The sequence below is a fragment of the Mauremys mutica genome, chromosome 19 (genome assembly GCF_020497125.1).
Source record: "Mauremys mutica isolate MM-2020 ecotype Southern chromosome 19, ASM2049712v1, whole genome shotgun sequence".
In the NCBI taxonomy this organism is placed as follows: Eukaryota; Metazoa; Chordata; order Testudines; family Geoemydidae; genus Mauremys; species Mauremys mutica.
In genome coordinates, this window is record NC_059090.1 from 2,411,641 (window position 1) to 2,432,757 (window position 21,117).

The following is a 21,117-nucleotide window of genomic DNA, read 5'->3' on the forward strand; positions in this document are numbered from 1 at the left end:
TAGACTGTTCATCATTCTCTCAGTCTTGACTACATGGCTCCTTAGTCACCAGGCACAGTAAACGCTGGAACAGCTATGGGCCCAATTCTTACCAGGAGACTTGCCCTTCTGTGAACTGCTTCTTCTCTCTCTGCACCTGGTTTGTATGGATGAAGCTGTGTCTTTGACAGATCTGCTCACAGGTTCCACATCTGAAATAAGGAATCCTACCTGCTCCGAAGACACAACTGACTCCGATGGACTGGTTTGACACTTAATACTGGGATCCACCTTTTAAAAAAAAATCAAAACCCACTCAATACTTTCTGTAATCACTTTAGGGGATTTAATGCAGATAAATATCTCTTTCTCTCATGGAATGTCCACTTCAAGGGACATTCCCCAAACAGAAAACACTACTTGGAACTTAGATGCCATAAAAGAAAACTGGTTTGAATTTTCGTAAGGTATAAACTGTGTAAAATAAATGTAAAAATAAAAGCTCTCTTTTTTAAAAATTGGCATTTCTGAGCATCTTGCTGATTTGTAATATCACTTATGACTTCAGCAATTTGACCCCCATCCTAATATAATATTTAACAAAAAAAATATTTTCCAGGTGAGATTTTGAGACTAGTGCTAAAAAGGTGTAACTGCATACTCCAATGACTAGTAAGGCATCTAAGTAGCCACTTGCATGCACAACTGCCACAATTCTATGTGCATTCCTAAAAATGTCTCTAAGTCTAATATTTAATCAGTGATATTTCACCCAGTAACATTATTCTGTTTAAGTAAATATTATGAAATAAAAACTAGTTTTCAGATTTTTTTCACTGTATCAGCATATACTCATATATCAAATTATGTTACCATTTAGCAAGATAGTTGTCAGCTGCAGTCTCAAAGTGCCAGAACTTGTCCCATCTATTAATACATTAAAATAAACTGGGATGAGAGCATATGCAATAAGGGGACAGGATGTTTGGCCAAAACTGTTTGTTGATATTTAGGTATACCTTTGTGTTGAGAACACTCATGAAAAATTTCAGCTTGAAAACAAGTTTTTCTGAAGGTTAATAATTACCAAAACTAGAGGGGTTGTTTCTTTAACAACAATTATAACACTTAATGTAATGCTAAAATGGCCTTGAACCTATAGGCTCCAGAGTAACCTAGACAAATTGGAGGATTGGGCCAAAAGAAATCTGATGAGGTCAAGTGCAGAGTCCTACACGTAGGATAAAAGAATCCCATGCACCACTACAGGCTGGGGACTGACTGGCTAAGCAGATGGAACTAGACTGTTCTCAGTGGTGGCAGATGACAGAACAAGGAGTAATGGTCTCAAGTTGCAGTGGGGGAGGTTTAGGTTGGATATTAGGAAAAACTATTTCACGAGGAGGGTGGTGAGGCACTGGAATGGGTTACCTAGGGAGGTAGTGGAATCTCCATCCTTAGAGGTTTTTAAGGCCCAGCTTGCCAAAGCCCTGGCTGGGATGATTTAGTTGGGGTTGGTCCTGCTTTGAGCAGGGGTTGGACTAGATACCTCCTGAGGTCTCTTCTAACCCTGATATTCTGTGATTCTATAAATGCTGCAAAAATGTGAATAGATGTTGCTCTGCAGTGCAAGCATAAATAGAAGCAGATGCATGGTCCAAGTAATTAAATGTAGAACTAGTCAGATATAGGCTTTTCCCCCTGCTAAAAATGTTGCATAAACTTTTAAAGACAATTGTTTGAGCAAACTTTTCCATGGAAAGTAAGATTCTGGGGAAAATCTGAAATCCAAAATATTTTGATTTTGGAAGTGCTGCTGTGCTCCAATTCTCCTCCAAGGGCTCCCTGGTCGGACATCCCACATGATACACCTCTCCTCTCCTGGTGAAGGGAGGCAGCTGCACCAGGGGAGTCTAGTCATGGTGCATCATGGGAGATGTAGCTGAGCTGGGAAGCTCAGCCCATAGAGGAGAATGGGGACTTCCATGAGATAGCACAGTAAGATAGCTGTATCAAAATGTTTCAGTTTTTTTGTGAAATAATCTAAGTTTTCCATGGAAAGTAAACAGATTTATTTATTTATTTATTTTTACACAAAAAAAATCCATTTAATCAAAAACCCAATTTCCCATCAAAAACAGTTTAGATTAAAGCTTTTGACCAGCTATGGTTAAATGCTAGGTATGAATCTTTGCTTTGACTGTTAGCTCCCTAAGCACTCATCCCTTTCTCTCCCGTGTAATGTGTAAAAGATGGAAGTAGACAGAGTGGGCATGTCTGGGAAGACCTGGATTTAGTCACAATGCCATGATAAACTGGTGTTTAACCCTATCTCTCACATTTGAGGCCTCACTTCTATGCGGAAATAACTTGGTAGCCATAGACCCGTGCTCTCATTAATACAGGATACATGTCCCCTGCACATCCTGTCCTGCTCATCTTTTTTACTTTGTATGTCTAGAAAGAACAATCAAATCAAGTATGGGATATTATAATACACAAGGTTCAGAGAAATCTCTCCTCAATTAAACAAAAAAATTGAATTAAATAGTGTGCATAAATTAAGAATACTAACCATCTCTCCAATTAATTGCTCAGTCTTTTGCAACAACACTAAGGCTTTGTGCAGGGCTGGATTAACCTTTTGTGGGCCCGGCACCAAACATATTTGTGGGCGCCCATGGAGATAATGGAGCATGGTGAGGGGAGGTCAGTCCCCAGAGCGAGGGGCCAGCCAGGGGCAATGGGGCATGACAGGGGAGGCCCTGCTCCACCCAATGCAAGGACACTATTTACAAACCAGCAGTTGCCAGACACACAGTGGCCTGCCCGGCCCTGTGCTGCCAGCCTGCCCCTTCCCCTCGGGGGTGGGCCTATGCCGTGCCACAGAGCCCCCCCACCCAACACCCCCTGACTCCATATAGCCAGAGCCCTCCCGGGCCCACTATGCCCAGTGCCCCCCAAGCCCCACCCACAAATGCACAGTGCCCTGCACAACACCACCCCTGCCCACAGCCCCACCACGATTGCCAAACCCTCCCCCCAGAACCCACACTCCCTAGTGCCCCAACACACACCTTCCCCACTCCCTCACAGCCCATCCCCTCCCTCAATCCTCCAAGAGGCCCACTCCCCCACACCCTGCCTCCTGGCCACACTCACCGGCCTGCTGGGAGGCAACTGTGTCTGCCAGGCTGTGTAGCCAGAGCCAGTCCCAGGGCCAGGAATCGCTCTGGCCCCTTGGGAGCAACGCGATCAGCCAGGCCAGGGCCTGCCCCGGCCGGGGTCCCTCAAGATGCACTTGCCTGGAGGGGCCCAGCCAAGCCCTCCGCACTGTCTCCCCCTCCACCTGGCTGAGACTGGCCAGGGTTCTGCACCAGTCCCAGGCGGCTCAGCTCCGGGAAGATAGGCAGAGCCACTCAGGTGGTGGGAAGCAGAAAGTGCCTGGAACTGGAAGTGCACTGGGGTCCAGCCAGGAGGCTGAGAGGAGCAGGGGGCAGAGAGGAGCCCTCAGCCACGTGGGGGACAGGCCAAGAGAAGCAAGTGGTGGGCAGGGGAAGCCAGCAGGGTCTCAGGGCACAGTGTAAGCGGAGCAGACCGGTGGTCCTTCTGAGCGTGGGCCCGGCTCCATGGAGCCATTGTAAACCCGGCACTGGGTTTGTGTACAGGCCCTTCCTTTTAGTGACACGGCTGTGCTGCCACAGCCATGCCACTAAAAGACGTGCAGTATAGCTGCTGTTTGTCAGCAGGAGAAAGCTCTCCTGCCGACAAAAAACGTCCACCACCACCCCGCACCACAAGCAGCAGCGGCTTTGTCGGCAGGAGTACTCCTGCTGACAAAGTGCTGTTCACACTAGCGCTTTTCATCAGTAAAACTTTTGTCGTTCGGAAGGGGGTGGGGGGGGGAGTCGATGGGAGTGTTTCTCCCATCGACCCAGCATCGTGTAGACAACACAATAAGTTGACCTAAGGTACGGCGACTCCAGCTACGTTATTCATGTAGCTGGAGTTGCCTAACTTAGGTCGACTTAACTCCGTAGCGTAGACCTAAGTGACATAAGACATAGTAAATACTACAGGTCAGATCACACTGGAGTGATGCGGATTTACATTAACAGGGAATCTGGCCCTAGAAGTCCAATCCAGCCAACCCTTTAGTTTCTTACAGTTTTATGTAAGTTACTTCAATGGGACTACTCACACAAGAAGTTTGTAGGACCAGGCCCTCACTGTGGTATAGTGTAGTTATCACAGCAGAATATCCTGTAGTACAGGAACACATATTGCAGTGTTCCTTTACCCCATACCTGCTGTGGACTGAATGGCAGTCCCTCCTGAAGAAACACCACTGAAGACTGAGCTGAAGCATGGCTCATCTGTTCTTTCAGTTTTGCATGTTCTTCCTGTGTGGCTGCAGGTTCTCGCACCATTTGTGCAGCAGTATTCTCTACAGGCTCGGTGGTGTGGATAGTATAAATAAATTCAGAAGACTGTGGCAGAGAACAGGCTATTGCTTGATCTGTTCCCACCATAAATGTAATATCAGAACCTACAGGTGTAAGAGGCTCCAGCTGGCTGGCATGACTCGAGGAAGGTGCATCATTATTCCCAGGATTAACTATCAATTGCTGGCCTGCATTAGGCTGTGGGGTTGGACACTGGTTCTCCACAGGTTCCACCTTCACCATCTCTAGCTTGGGGGATGAATGCATCTCATCTACAATCTGAAAGACAGCCTCTAGGTTTACTTCTGTCTTCTTGTTTTCATCAGATGTATTGCATGGCCAGTTAGATGGCAAAAATTCAACTGGGTATGATGACTGCATTGGAGGATTCTGGGAAAACAAAATGCAGTGGACTGTAATCAGGAAAATGTGACTGCAATATTAGATATATTTAAGGTTTCTTAGATTCATCAGTTCCAAGGCCAGAAGGGACAACAGTGCTGAGGGAACTGGGATTGTTTAGTCTGCAGAAGAGAAGAATGAGGGGGGATTTGATAGCTGCTTTCAACTACCTGAAAGGGGGTTCCAAAGAGGATGGATCTAGACTGTTCTCAGTGGTAGAAGATGACAGAACAAGGAGTAATGGTCTCAAGTTGCAGAGGGGGAGGTTTAGGCTGGATATTAGGAAAAACTTTTTCACTAGTAGGGTGGTGAAGAACTGGAATGGGTTACCTAGGGAGGTAGTGGAATCTCCTTCCTTAGAGGTTTTTAAGGTCAGGCTTGACAAAGCCCTGGCTGGGATGATTTAGTTGGGTTTGGTCCTGTTTTGAGCAGGGGGTTGGACTAGATGACCTCCTGAGGTCCCTTCCAACCCTGAGATTCTATGATTCTATGAACAGAGCTTCCTCAAAATAATTCCTAGAGCACAGCTTCGCTTTTTAAGGGGGGAGGGATAGCTCAGTGGTTTGAGCATTGGCCTGCTTAAACCCAGGGTTGTGAGTTCAATCCTTAACAGGGCCACTTGGGGATCTGGGGCAGAAATCAGTACTTGGTCCTGCTAGTGAAGGCAGGGGGCTAGACTCAATGACCTTCCAAGGGCCCTTCCAGTTCTAGGAGATAGGTGTATCTCCAATTATTATTTAGAATAACATCCAATCTTTTATTTAAAAATTGTCAGTGATGGAGAAACCACCATGACCCTTGGAAAGTTGTTCCAATGCTTAATTACTTTTGCTGATAAAAATGTACACTTTATATCCAGTCTGAATAGGTCTAGCTTCAAGACATTAGATCATGTTATATCTTTCTTTGCTAGAGTGAAGAGCCCATTATCAAATATTTGCTCCCCATGTAGGTACTTATAGACTAATCAACTCATCCCTTCACCCTCTCCTTATTAAGCTAAATAGGTTGAGCTCCTTGACTCTTTCACTATAATAAGCCATGTTTTCTAATCCTTTAACCATTCTCTGGCTCTTATTTGAACCATCACCAATCAATCAACATTCTTCTTGAATTGTGGACAACAAAACTGGACACAGCAAAGAGTCCTGTGGCACCTTATAGACTAACAGACGTTATGGAGCATGAGCTTTCGTGGGTGAATACCCACTTCGTCGGATGCATGTAGTGGAAATTTCCAGGGGCAGGTATATATATGCAAACAAGGTATATATATACCTTGCTTGCATATATATACCTGCCCCTGGAAATTTCCACTACATGCATCCGACAAAGTGGGTATTCACCCACGAAAGCTCATGCTCCAAAACGTCTGTTAGTCTATAAGGTGCCACAGGACTCTTTGCTGCTTTTACAGATCCAGACTAACACGGCTACCCCTCTGAAAACTGGACACAGTTCTCTATCAGCAGTCTCACCAGTGCCAGATTCAGAGGTAAAATAACTCTTAACTCCTACCTGAGATTTCCCTGTTTACACATTCAAGGAAAGCTTTAGCCCTTTTGGCTGCAGCACAAAACTTGGAGCTCATGTTCAGCTGACTATCCACCTCAACCCCCAAATCTTTTTCAGTCACTGCTTTCCAGAGTCCCTCATTGTGTAAGTACATCTACATTCTTTGTTCCTATATGTATAAATGTACACTTAACCGTATAAAAATGAACAGTGTTTGCTTGAACCCAGTTTACCAAGCAATCTAGAGAGCTACGAATCAGTGACCTGTCCTCTTCATTGTCTACTACTCCCCTAATTTGTGTCATCTGCAAACTTTGTAACTATTGATTTTTTGTTTTCTTCCAGATCATTAATAAAATGTTAAATTGTATAGGGCCAAGAACTGATCCCTACAGGATCCCACTAGACACACACCTGTTCAAGTATGAGTCCCCATTTAAAATTATTTTGAGACCTATTAGTTAGCCAGTTTTTAATCCATTTAATGTGTGCCATGTTAATTTTGCATCTTTCTTCTCATGCAGTACCAAGCAAAATGCCTTACTCTTAGTTTTAGTCTATTACATCAACACTATTATCCTTATGCCTTACTCGTAGTCTATTACATAAACACTATCATCTTTATCAGCCAAACCTGTGATCTCATCAAGTTCTTAGTAGTGTCTCAGGTCTATCAATTACTTCCCCTTAAACACCTGCCTTACACTTTGCAGGTCCACTTTTGCCCCATTTGTATCTCTGCCTGGAGACAAGTCTGGACAGCATCTCATTTTGGTTAGTGAAGGGGTAGGGCTAGCATGCACTCTCTCTCTCTCTCTAAGTAAGGCAAAAGAAATTTAAGCAAATCTCAGATAATTTGAGAAGAAAATTATTGTCACTAAAGGGGAGAGAAAACTTCTTAACACCATAGAATGAAGACCATAATTGTAACAAGGAGTCCTGTGGCACCTTAAAGACTAACAGATTTTTAGGTGCCACTGGACTCCTTGTTCTTTTTGTGGATTCAGACTAACACGGCTACCCCCTGATACTTGAGGCCATACTTGTGATGTCCAATGTTCCCACCACTCCCAATATCTGGGGCTGCTAATCCTCTTTCCAGTACTGGCCTATAGTATATCATAGAATATCAGGGTTGGAAGAGACCTCAGGAGGTCATCTAGTCCAACCCCCTGCTCAAAGCAGGGCCAACCCCAACTAAATCATCCCAGCCAGGGCTTTGGCAAGCCAGGCCTTAAAAACCTCTAAGGATGGAGATTCCACCACCTCCCTAGGTAACCCATTCCAGCGCTTCACCACCCTCCTCATGAAAGTTTTTCCTAATATCCAATCTAGACCTCCCCCACTGCAACTTGAGACCATTGCTCCTTGTTCTATCATCTGCCACCATAGAGAACAGCCTAGCTCCATCCTCTTTGGAATTCCCTTTCAGGTAGTTGAAGGCTGCTATCAAATCCACCCTCACTCTTCTCTTTGGCAGACTAAATAACCCCAGTTCCCTCAGTCTCTTCTCGTAAGTCACGTGCCCCAGCCCCCTGATCATTTTCATTGCCCTCTGCTGGACTCTCCAATTTCTCCCTTCTTCAGTGAGGGGACCAAAACTGGACACAATACTCCAGGTGTGACATCGCCAGTGCCAAATAGAGGAGAATAATCACTTCCCTCAATCTGTTGGCAATGCTCCTACTAATACAGCCCAATATGCTGTTGGCCTTCTTGGCAACAAGGGCACACTGCTGACTCATATCCAGCTTCTCGTCCACTGTAATCCCCAGGTCCTTTTCTGCAGAACTGCTGCTTAGCCAGTCGGTCCCCTGCCTGTAGTGGGATTCTTCCTTCCTAAGTGCAGGACTCTGCACTTGTCCTTGTTGAAACTCAACAGATTTCTTTTAGCCCAATCCTCCAATTTTTCTAAGTCACTCTGGACCCTATCCCTACCCTCCAGCGATCTACCTCTCCCGTCAGCTTTGTGTAATCTGCGAACTTGCTGATGGTGCAATTCATCCCATCATCCAAATCATTAATAAAGATGTTAAACAAAACTGGCCACAGGACCAACCCCTTGGGCACTCCACTTGATAACGGCTGCCAACTAGACATCGAGCCATTGATCACTACCCATTGAGCCTGACAATCTAGCCAGCTTTCTATCCACCTTATAGTCCATTCATCCAATCCATACTTCTTTAACTTGCTGGAAAGAATACTGTGGGAGACCATATCAAAATCTTTGCTAAAGTCAAGATATACCACATCCACCGCTTTCCCCATATCCACGGAGCCAATTATCACATCATAGAAGGCAATCAGGTTGGTCAGGCATGACTTGCCCTTGGTGAAACCATGTTGACTGTTCCTGATCACCTTCCTCTCCTCCAAGTGCTTCAAAATGGATTCCTTGAGGACCTGCTCCATGATTTTGCCGAGGACTGAAGTGAGGCTGTAGCTCCCCAGGTTCTCTTTCTTCCCTTTTTAAAATATGGGCACTATATTTGCCTTTTTCCAATCATCTGGGACCTCCCCTGATGGCCATGAATTTTCAAAGATAATGGCCAATGGCTCTGCAATCACATCAGCCAATTCCCTCAGCACCCTTGGATACATTAGATCTGGACCCCTGGACTTGTGCACGTCCATCTTTTCTAAATAGTCCTTAACCTGTTCTTTCACCACTGAGGGCTGTTCACCTCCTCCCCATACTGTGTTGCCCAGTACAGCAGTCTGGGAGCTGACCTTGTCTGTGAAGACTGAGGAAAAAAAAAACATTGGGTACTTCAGCTTTTTCCACATCATCTGTCACTAGATGGCCTCCCCCATTCAGTAAGGGCCCCACACTTTCCCTGACCTTGTTGCTAACATATCTGTAGAAACCCTTCTTGTTACCCTTCACATCTCTTGCTAGCTGCAACTCCAATTGTGCCTTGGCCTTCCTGATTACACCCCTGCATGCTCAAGCAATATTTTGATACTCCTCCCTAGTCAGCTGTCCAAATTTCCACTTCTTGTAAGCTTCCTTTTTGAGTTAATCTCACTGAAGATTTCTCTGTTAAGCCAAGTTGGTCGCCTGCCATATTTGCTATTCTTTCTGCACTTTGGGATATTTGAATCATAGATTATTAGGGTGGAAGGGACCTCAGGAGATCATTGAGTCCAACCCCCTGCTCAAAGCAGGACCAATGCCCAAATAGCCCCCTCAAGGATTGAACTCACAACCCTGAGCTATCCCTCCCCCCAATTTGGTCCTATGCCTTCAATAAGACTTCTTTAAAATACAACCAGCTCTCCTGGACTCCTTTCCCCCTCATGTATCAGAGGGGTAGCCCTGTTAGTCTGGATCTTTGCTGCTTTTCCCCCTCATATTAGCCTCCTAGGGGATCCTGCTCATCAGTTCCCTAAGGGAGTCAAAGTCTGCTTTTCTGAAGTCCAAGGTCCATATTTTGCTACTCTCCTTTCTTCCTTTTGTCAGGATCCTGAACTCAACCGTCTCATGGTCACTGCTGCCTATGTTGCAACCCACTTCTACTTCCCCTACCAATTCTTCTCTGTTTGTAAGCAGCGGGTCAAGGGGAGCACAGCCCCTAGTTGGTTCCTCCAGAACCTGTACTAAGAAGTTGTCCCCAACACTCTCCACAAGCTTCCTGGATTGTCTGTGCATTGCTGTATTGCTCTCCCAGCATATGTCAGGGTGATTGAAGTCCCCCATTAGAACCAGGGTCTGTGATCTGGAAACTTCAGTTAGTTGTCCAAAGAAAGCCTTGTCTACCTCATCATTCTGATCCGGTTGTCTATAGCACACGCCCACCATGACATCACCCTTGTTGTTTTCTCCTCTAAACTTAACCCAAAGACTCTCAACAGGCTTTTCTCCAGTTTCATACTGGAGCTGTGAGCAATCATACCGCTCTCTTACATACAATGCAACTCCTCCACCTTTCCTCCCATATCTGTCCTTCCTGAATAGTTTATATCCATCCATGACAGTGCTCCAGTCATGTGAACTGCTCGATAAAGTTTCTGTTATTCCAATCACATCATAGTTCCTTGATTGTGCCAGGACTTCCAATTCTTCCTGCTTGTTTCCCAGGCTTCTTGCGTTCGTGTACATGCACCTAAGATAACTAGCCAATTGCCCTACTTTATCAGTATGAATCAGGATGCTTCCCGTCTTGTACCCTCGTCTTTGTGTTTCCTCCCAGTATCCCACTTGGCTTAGGTCATCATACCCCGGCGAACCGAGTTTAAAGCCCTCCTCAATAGGTTAGCCAGCTTGCCTGCTAAGATGCTCTTCCCTCTCTTCGTTAGGTGGATCACATCTCTTCCTAGCAATCCTTCTTCCCGGAACAACATCCCATGGTCAAAGAATCCAAAGCCCTATCTTTTATTACATTAAACCTAGGAATTTTGTTTGCCCCAAATAAATTGTAAGATCATAAATAGTAATTAGATAAGGATTTATTTTAGAACTGTTTGCAGTAAAAATGTAATCCTAGGAAAAAGGATCATTTTTACCATTGTGATTCTACCAGTGAAGGATATCATCATCCTGACCCATGTTATCATATTTTTTCATTCTGTACGTTTTTCTAAGAGGGGGAAATCTCAAAAGTCCTTTGAAGGCAATGTGGACCCCTATAAGAAAATTTAATATTTTTAAAGCTATTTTAGGGTATCTTGGTTTAATTCAAGTACTAGATGCCATCCTCACTAATACAAAAATTGACAACTGACAATATGTAACCCGGACCTACAGTCTTCCTACTTATCCTTATCACCCTTTTCCCCTCCGGAAGTGTAAAGGTCCACTCTGAAAAGCTGTAGAACCAAGATCTCAGATCTTTGAATCCTTGTGGTCAGTGAACTCCAAGGTCTTGCTCTGGAAAGAATGCACCATACTTACAACTTAGGCTTGACCAACAATGGGTAAGCTAAGGTTCTCTTACTCTCTATCCACCCTAAAGCCAAAGCGATCAGTATGGGATGAAATAGCTTCTTTCTTTTAAATTTTAGAATGGCCCAAAGATTCAGTCACCATAAGTCTAACTGGAGGTGTCAGATATATTTTTCAAGCACCAGTCATTGTTCTTGGTCTTTTGAAGACTTTTACAACCCTGTTTCAGCATCAGTGGAAAAATACAAAGGAGAGCATAGGCTCTTATATTTTTGAAAAAGAAAGACTTCTAATACATAAAATGAGAGAAACTTGATCCAGCATTCCAGGCATAATATAACCTCAGAAAAAACAAGGTATTGTCTTGCACAAGTAATATGCAAGACAGGAAATATTGGACAAACAGTGTCAAACCTTGAGCACTGAAGCTGTCCTTATCACATTCTGAGAGTTTTTGGAAACAGGGGTACTTGAGTACAGATAGGAGATACAAAATTCCACATAGCATCATTATACACGAAGTGTGAACAGAATATTAGGATATCATTATTAAAAAGACCCTTATTATTTAAAAAAAAACTTAACTGTGTGTGTCTGTGTCCAACAGGTCCTTCTAGTCAGCCAAATCAGAGATTTTTACTAGACCACTGAAAGGCATATATCCAATCTATGGACTACCACTGTACCAAATTTCAAGTTTCTACTTTCTCTATGAGATGGTAGACGTTGTTTTTTGTTTGTTTTTTAAGGGAAAAAACCTACAACCAACAATTTTTGTCACTCACTTCCTTCTAAAGAAGGAAATAAAAACCAAGAACCATTAAAACTGTTTTTGCTTAAACGCCACAGGAATATTCTCCTCCAGGTAGAGAAAAACACTTTTCAGGCTAAAATTTTCTAGGTAAGTCAGACAAAGTTGTAAGAAATCGAAAACAGGACTTTTGGAATGGAGATGCGCAGGCAATCATAATTCTATCTGTTACTAGGCACTATAAGCCAGATTTCAAAGTATTTAGGAACCTAAAGATGCAGATAGGTGCCTAGTGGGATTTTTAAAAACACCTAAACGGGTTAAGTGCATAACCTGCTTAATCACTTTTCAAACATCCCAGTAGGCACCTGAATACCTTTGGAAAACCTGGCCCCCACAGCTATACCACCACCATGTGTGCATAAACATTAGCAGTAGCTGGTAGTAACTCCTATATTTACGGTGCATAACACTATCCATTTAAATTAAATTGATTTAATCATGATTAAATCACTAGTCAGGAAGACTCGATTTAATCATGGATTTCTACATAAAAGTGCATTCTTGTTGGTGGTTATAACCTTAATACATATTCTTCCCAACTCAGAGATAGATGTAGGTTTCATTTTTAGAAGGTACACACTATACATTTTTAAAGTGATTTTTTTTGAAAAAAACTTTTCAAATTAGTTTTATAGCTATATCAGAAAATGAATGATTGTTTGGTTATTTCATTTACCAAAGGTAACTGAAGCAGATATTTATGAAGTCATTGGGAGGTTAATCATTCCAATTCAACAGGTTAATCATTAATATTTGGAGGATTTTCTTGCCATGCTGTATTAGGAGGAGATCACCACCAGACAGACATTTAAAATGTTTTATTTAACTAAAACAACAAAGTTAGGTATTCTGGAATTTTTTTCTTCAACAGGAAACATAATATTTTAACAAAACAAGCATATGAATTTTTGAATTTAGTTAAACATTCAAGTTTTTTTAAATGTTTTTGTTAAAATTGTTTTTAACTAAAATAGTTAAATGAAATAGTCTTTTTTAAAAAACAAAAATTAAATTGATTAGGTCAACATGAGAAACTTAAAATATTGGCTTCTGCAGCTAACTCAGTTGTCTTCACCTTCATTTTCCCGTTTGTTCATAAACTGGAAAAGAAAAACAAGCTTTCCTGCTTTTTCAGGTCCCAAATGATTTCTCAATTTTTTAATGAATTAGTCCAAAGGAAGAAAATATTCTTTCTACACTGGCAGAAGAAACTGCTGCTGTTAAAAGTGAGATTATCACTTCAATAGTCTCTGAATCCAAGAGCTTGCTTTAAAACATCAGCAGCAAACATATATTTCTTGAATGGTTCACCCTTAGCTCTGAAGTTTATTATGGTTGGCATTATCGAGGGATGATTGCTGGATGTCCATGTCATAGCCAACTCCTCTTCTTCAGCAATTAAGGTTTGACTCTGGTACTGAATATTGAAAATATTTGCAAGAAAATGACCTGGAGACAGTGCTTGTCCCATTCATTTTTTAATGCTTGTAATTTAACTCTGTCATTGCATATTTCTCTTTTTAAGTTCTCACTCAATTCCTTCCAAATTTCAACAGCATCAGCAATAAAACAGCTACTGAGTTCCATTGCACGTCTTGTGAGAGAGTTAGCTTGGTTCCTCCCACTTTTTTCAGAGCAGCTGCTGCAAAATGGTTGTATTTTGCAATTTCAACAACATTGGCCTTTATTTCTGGAACACTGAAGTCTTTGGCTAGGAGGTGCCTCAAATGAGTACTGAAACTGTATGTTATTAGCTTGGGACTCTTCTAAATTTCTTCTTATCTTGGATACATTTGCAGCATTGTCTGTGACCAAGCTGCATATTAGACATTTGAATTTTTTTTCAGTTTGTTATAGCTTTTACTGCTACTTCTTGTAAGTATTCTGTTGTGTGTGCATTTTCTGATGCATCAATTGTTTCTGTAAGGAAGACATTCCCTTTGTCTGTTGTCACACAAGCACATATAACAGGATCACTGTGGACATTGCTCCACCCATCAAGAGTCAGGGTTAACAATTTTACCCTGTAGACCTTTTGCACGCTGCTCAATTTCTCTTTCATACACTTTATCCAGCAATTTGCCTGTGATATCTGCTCTGTTGGGCAGACTGTATCCTGGTCTTAATGACTGAACCATGTTAATGAAGTGTGGGTTCTCAATCATACAGAAAGGAGAGTTTGTTGCGTAACCAAACCAGGCAAATTTTTTCATCAATTACCTCTTTTTGTAATCTGCTGGTTCTTAGCACAAAAACTTATCTATGGTTGTTTCTGGATGATGGAGATTTTTTTTTCCTTTTTGCTACAGGTGATATACTGTGGCTATGTGACATACATGATGTGACAAACACTATCATTGGCAGATAACTCTGAAACTATAGAAAATGATGGTGATCTTGAAGGTGGATAGTCTTCAGAATCCTGTATGTTGAGGATGGATTCTCCTAAACAAAATAAATCAATGCAGTTATTCAGTTATTATTACCATACTGCTCATTTAGTATTACTCATTGCATTCATTGATACTCAGTACTACTTTAAAGGTGAAACTGTAAAAGGAAGATCTGCCTATTTCAGCTATTAATTTTTTATCACAGCTGCATCTAAAATGATAGTACCATAGAGTAACAACTATATTTTTTGCTCAAACATGAGAATTCAAGAATAGTCCAGAAGGAAGACAGAAGTATGAAATAAAAAAAAAAAGTTTACCAACCTGAAGATTCTGCATGTGCCGACATGTTCCTTTCATCATCTTCAACGCAGCTTCCTCCTGAGAAGGAACACTTCTCATGATGTTGTTTCATTCAGGCTACCAGACCTTGCATTTCTTTGTTGCACTGTTTGCATTTTGCATGCATGCCTGTCTTACCCACAGTTAGAGGAACTTCATTACAATATTCCCAAACTGGGTCTCTTTTACGGCCTGTTGCCATTATAGGTTTTCCCCCATCCCCCATTTGACCATAGCTGGCACAGGAAATAAAGTCCCTGTTGTTCTGAATCCATTCATTCATTCATTCAAAAAAAGCTGAGATCACTGGCAATGCTGACTAGTAAAAGGAAGCCCGAGTGTACAAAGAGTTTCATAACGGGGTGGGGTTGGAGAGGAGGGAAGGACAGGGCCACATTGCTTATTGTAGCCACACTACAAATCAAAGCTGTTTGAATGACAGCCTTCTGTTGCTTGGGCCATCCCCTGGAGTTGAGTGGCAGGATGCCCGGAGCACCTCCCCCCGCCCCCGCCCCTCCCCCCCCGTTCTTGGGCGTTTGGGTGAGGAGGGCAGGCGGTTACACAATGGCTGCAGCAAGGGTCTGTAGTCTAGTTGCCTTTCCTGCAACTCCTCCAGACACCTCATCATGTCCGTTTGCTCTCCCATTAGACTCAGCATCTCCTCCTGTGTGTTACAATCACGCTCATTGTTTGCTTTCCTGGCCTCTGCCACTGAATGCCTCCATACATTCAGCTGTGCCCTATCAGTGCGGGAGGATTGCATGAGCTCTGAAAACATGTCATCACGAGTGCGTTTTTTTCACCTTCAGAGAGCACAGAAACATTTGCAGCTGCAGGGGGGAAAAAAAGGGAGAGCAGACTTTACAGAAGATACATTTCTGAGAACAAAAGGGAGACTTTCACAATGAAGCAAGCAATTCACAGCAGACAGCACATGTGTTTTAGGTACAAGGTCACATTTTGCCTTTTATATTGAGCGCCTGCTGGTATGATGACATCACACACAGCTGGGCAACAGAATTCAGTTTGCAAGCAGCCATGGTAAGCAAAAGGGTACGTGGGGTCTGCTTCTTCCGCGTTCATAACATATGAGAATGATTTCAAACTGCAGAACCCTCCTTTCCCATAGCAGCCAATGTCAGTTGTGTTTGCCATTTAAAAGGAGGGGCTGTGGTTGCCGCTTAAAAGGTGGGGCTCTGGTTTTGGGGTGGATGTGCAGCACACCCCTCCCCCCCAGTGTAGTTATTCTCCAGGATGATCCCTTTTAGCCAAGCGCAAGCAGCCCAGCATGCCTGGGGTCTAATGTGTCGGGGATCACCAAACAGAGGGGATTACTGTTCCCTTACAAAAAACTTCCCCTATTTCAACCAGGTGACCATGAATGATATCACTCTCCTGAGACTGACACAGAAAGATAAACGACTGAATGTTGCATGAATGCAACCAAAACCCAGGACCATTCGCTGCCATGCTTTGTGCTGCAATGATTCCAGACCACTTGCTACTGTCTTGGTGTGGTACCATGGAGGAGATCTCCCCAGAAACCTTCTGCAAAGGCTTTCAGAGTACCTCCAGGAGAGCTTCATGGAGATGCCCCGGAGGATTCCCGCTCCATCCTCAGACACGTCAACAGACTTTTCCATTCAGCTGTACTGGCTGCGAATGCCTCCCAATTGTTTAGGGCAAATCAAACATTAAACACAATTGCTTTTAACCCCTGTAGTGTCATTACAAATGTGCACTCACCTTCTCCGCCATCAGGGTCCGGGAACAATAGGCACTGGGAGGGTATTGGCTCCAGGGTGAGGAAAAGGTACTGGCTGCCAGGAGAACGAATTCTCTGCTTGCCTGCTGCGCATTCTCCTTCTCCTCATGCACAAAATCCTCATCCGTGTTGCCTGAGGCTGCCACCTTGCAGGTGTCCACAGAGACAAAATCGGAGGGCCCAAATAATCTTCATCCAAGAATATTAAAGGAACTGGCACATGAAATTGCAAGCCCATTAGCAAGAATTTTTAATGAATCAGTAAACTCAGGGGTTGTACCGCACGACTGGAGAATTGCTAACATAGTTCCTATTTTTAAGAAAGGGAAAAAGAGTGATATGAGTAACTAAAAGCCTGTTAGTTTGACATGTGTAGTATGTAAGGTCTTGGAAAAAATTTTGAAGGAGAAAGTAGTTAAGGACATTGAGGTCAATGGTAACTGGGACAAAAATACAACATGGTTTTACAAAAGGTAGATCGTGCCAAACCAACCTGATCTCCTTCTTTGAGAAGGTAACAGATTTTTTTAGACAGAGGAAACGCAGTGGATCTAATTTACCTCGATTTCAGTAAGGCATTTGATACGGTTCCACATGGGGAATTATTAGTTAAATTGGAAAAGATGGGGATCAATATGAAAATTGAAAGGTGGATAAGGAACTGGTTAAAGGGGAGACTACAATGGGTCGTACTGAAAGGTGAACTGTCAGGCTGGAAGGAGGTTACTAGTGGAGTTCCTCAGGGATCAGTTTTGGGACCAATCTTATTTAACCTTTTTATTACTGACCTTGGCACAAAAAGTGGGAATGTGCTAATAAAGTTTGCGGATGACACAAAGCTGGGAGGTATTGCCAATACAGAGAAGGATCGGGATATCATACAGGAAGATCTGGATGACCTTGTAAACTGGAGACACATCAGTTGGAAGTAACAGAGGCAGAGAAGGACCTCGGAGTATTGGTTGATCACAGGATGACTATGTGCCGCCAATGTGATATGGCCATTAAAAAGGCTAATGCAGTTTTAGGATGCATCAGGCGAGGTATTTCCAGCAAAGATAAGGAGGTGTTAGTACCATTATATAAGGCACCGGTGAGACCTCATCTGGAATACTGCATGCAGTTCTGGTCTCCCATGTTTAAGAAGGATGAATTCAAACTGGGACAGGTACAGAGACGGGCTACTAGGATGATCCGAGGAATGGAAAACCTATCTTATGAAAGAAGACTGAAAGAGCTTGGCTTGTTTAGCCTAACCAAAAGAAGGTTGAAGGGGGATATGATTGTTCTTTATAAATATATCAGAGGGAGATACTAGGGAGGGAGAGGAATTATTTAAGCTTAGTACCAATGTGGACACAAGAACAAATGGATATAAACTGGACACTAGGAAGTTTAGACTTGAAATTAGATGAAAGTTTCTAACCATTAGAGGAGTGAAGTTCTGGAACAGCAGGGGAGTAGTGAGGGCAAAAGACATATCTGGCTTCAAGACTAAGCTTGATAAGTTTATGGAGGGGATGCTATGATGGGATAGCCTAATTTTGGCAATTAATTTGGCAATTGATCTTTGATTATCAGCAGGTAAGTATGTCCAGTGGTCTGTGATGGGATGTTAGATGGGGTGGGATCTGAGTTACTATAGAGAATTCTTTCTTGGGTGCTGGCTGGTGAGTCTTGCCCACATGCTCAGGGTTTAGCTGATCGCCATATTTGGGGTCGGGAAGGAATTTTCCTCCAGGGCAGATTGGCAGAGGCCCTGGCGGTTTTTCGCCTTCCTCTTGCAGCCTGGGGCATGGGTCACTTGCTGGAGGATTCTCTGCAGCTTGAGGTCTTCAAACCACAATTTGAGGACTTCAATAACTCAGACATAGGTTAGGGGTTTGTTACAGGAGTGGGTGGGTGAGATTCTGTGGCCTGCATTGTGCAGGAGGTCAGACTAGATGATCATAATGGTCCCTTCTGACCTTAAAGTCTGAGTCTATGAGAGTGTTGGTACTGGTAGGGTCCTCCCCTAGAATGCCATGCAGCTGATCACAGAATTGGCATGTCTGGGGCTCTGACCCAGAGTGACTGTTTTCCTCCTTTGTCTTTTGGTAGGCTTGCCTGAGCTCCTTAATTTTCACGTGGCACTGCTGTGAATCCCTGGTGTAGCCTCTCTCCACCATACCCTGTGTAATTTTGGCATGAATATCAGCATTTCTTCTGCTGGATCAGAGTTCTGCCTGCACAGATTCTTCTCCCCATACAGCAATCAGATCCAGTGTCTCCCATTTGCTCCATGCTGGAGCTCGTTTGCGATTCTGGGACTGCGTGGTCACCTGTTCTGCTGAGCTTGCCACGCTGACCAAACAGGAAATGAAATTCAAAAGTTCCCGGTGCTTTTCCTATGGACCTGGCTAGTGTATCAGAGTTGAAAGTGCTGTCCAGAGCTGTCATATTGGAGCACTCTGGGATAGCTCCCAGAGGCCAATACTATCAAATTGCACAGCGCTGCGTCTCCACTACCCCAAATTCAACCCAGAAAGGTCGATTTTAGCGCTACTCCCGTCGTCAGGGAGGAGTACAGCAGTCGACTTTAAGAGATCTTTAGGTCGGCAGAACGGGGTTGGTTAGCTAACGCAGCTAAATTTGACCTAACCTCACAGTGTAGTCCAGGCCTACTTCTGCATTGCTACCCATGATGTGATTAATCAGTGTCTCTTTATACTCCTCCACCACTACATTAATCAGACCACAATTTGGCCTTAAATTTACATAAATTTCTGTAAGACCATCATGGGTGGCGGTGGCGGGTATCATAGGCTGGGGGAGGCTGTGCCTCCCCAAACAGCCAAGTGTAACTCCGCCCATGCTCCACCCCTAGCCACCCCCTCCCCCCCCCCCACACACACTTCTGTTCAGCGCGGCTTTGGAGCTGGGGCCACACCGCCTGCCCTCCCGGTGCTCCGGGACTATGGCCACGCCGCTCGTCCGGCTCTTGGGAGGGGGGCAAGGGGGGCTGCATTCACACCACCCATGAAGACCATATAAAGGCCCTTGACTGGAGGATTAGAATTGATATATATGGGGATTTGTGTATATGGCAAAAAAGACAACCAGATAATCAGATTTGGAGAAGCCAACCCCTTTTCAGAACACAGAGGCATATACAACTCACTTCGCTAGTCTCATACGAAAAAGTACAAGGTCTCCTTCCATTTTAGACCTTTTGATATCCAATAAGCACAGGCCCTCCAAGTCAGATGCTTCCCTCTTTGTTAGAATCAGATGGGGCATTTTCAGTAAATATAGTATTTTAGGTAATATTGACATTTTAATTTGGGGAAGAAAGGAACTTGATAAGTCATCTTTGATTTTGCTAAGCATGAGATAAAGTTGCAGAAATGCAAATCAGAAACCCACTTGGTATGCAGACTAAAGAGATTTCACAGTGTTATGAAAAACTCATTGTCCAACCTAGGAAATCCCTGGAGGACTGCTAATACTCCAGATTTATCAAGATTAATATTGAAATCTGAAATATTGAGGTTCACTAACAAAGACAAATAGAAACTTTGGAGAAGTCAACTATGTTTTCTTTTATATTGTGGTTGCCTCAGAGCAAGTAGCTCCACAGAGTGGAACCCCTGACATGGTGTTTACCCGAGGACTATTCAGAGAGTTACAAAAACCACACATTTATATACAGCTATCCTTGCAGGTATTTTTACAGTCAAGTTAATCTTATGTATTCTCAAAGTCATCCTCTTTCAATTCTATATCCCCTTCCCCAAGAGTTCATAGTACTGTACTCCGTGGTCACATGCAGTGTTCCCTATAATTTTTTTATGTCCATGCGTGGAATGAATTTTGTTATGTGCACCAATATGGAGGTGATGTGCGGTGGCGGTGGGGCCAAGGGGTTTGGAGTGTGGGAGGGGGCTGAGGGCAGAGGTGCAGGGGATGAGGGCTCTGGCTGGGAGTGTGGACTCTGGGGTGGGGACGGGGACGATGGGGCCAGGGTGCAGGAGGGGGCTCAGGGCTAAGACAGAGGGTAGGGGGTATAGGGGCGGTGAGGGCTCTGGGGTGGGGCTGGAGATGAGGAGTTCAGGGTGCAGGACGGGGCTCAGGGCTGGGGCAGAGGGTTGGGGTGGTGAAGGCTCTGGCTGGGGGTGCCCTCTCTCTGGGGTTCCCCAGCCCTCTGTCACCACAGCAGCTTGGGGCCGGGTGAGGAGCACCCCTCAATAGCTGCAACCATCTGCGCTGGGCTGGGCCAAGCTGAGGGAGAGGCGCCTCTCCATGGCTGCGGCAGCTCTGGCTGGGCTAGGGAAGGGGCACGGCACTTGATAGCCTGCTGCGCAGCCGCATGGCTTAGAGGGAAGTTAGGTCACATGACTTCCTCTTGTTTCAACTTAGTGCACTTACCTGGAAATAGCTGCAGTGTGCGTAGGTTGAGGCTGTAGGACTGCCACAGCCACTAAGAGGATCTAGGTGAGCCGTAGGTGAGCAGCACTGTAACACAGCTGGAAAGAATCCAAACAGAAAAGTTATCAAATTTCTAGAACCTCTGTTCAATGTAAAGAGTTCTACAT

The 21,117-nt window shown here is 43.9% G+C and overlaps 1 protein-coding gene across 3 annotated transcripts in view; it reads right to left on the bottom strand.

Moving 5' to 3' along the window:
- Positions 1 to 21,117, bottom strand: part of HSF5 (heat shock transcription factor 5) — a 69,200-nt gene that overhangs the window by 40,357 nt on the left and 7,726 nt on the right. For all 3 annotated transcript variants that reach the window (XM_044994335.1, XM_044994334.1, XR_006574459.1), the window contains exons 3-5: positions 20,951 to 21,048; positions 4,287 to 4,814; positions 93 to 270 (exon numbers count right to left, since the gene is read on the bottom strand). In XM_044994335.1, the coding sequence (XP_044850270.1) occupies positions 93 to 270; positions 4,287 to 4,814; positions 20,951 to 21,048 (804 nt within the window). The remainder of the gene's footprint in view (positions 1 to 92; positions 271 to 4,286; positions 4,815 to 20,950; positions 21,049 to 21,117) is intronic.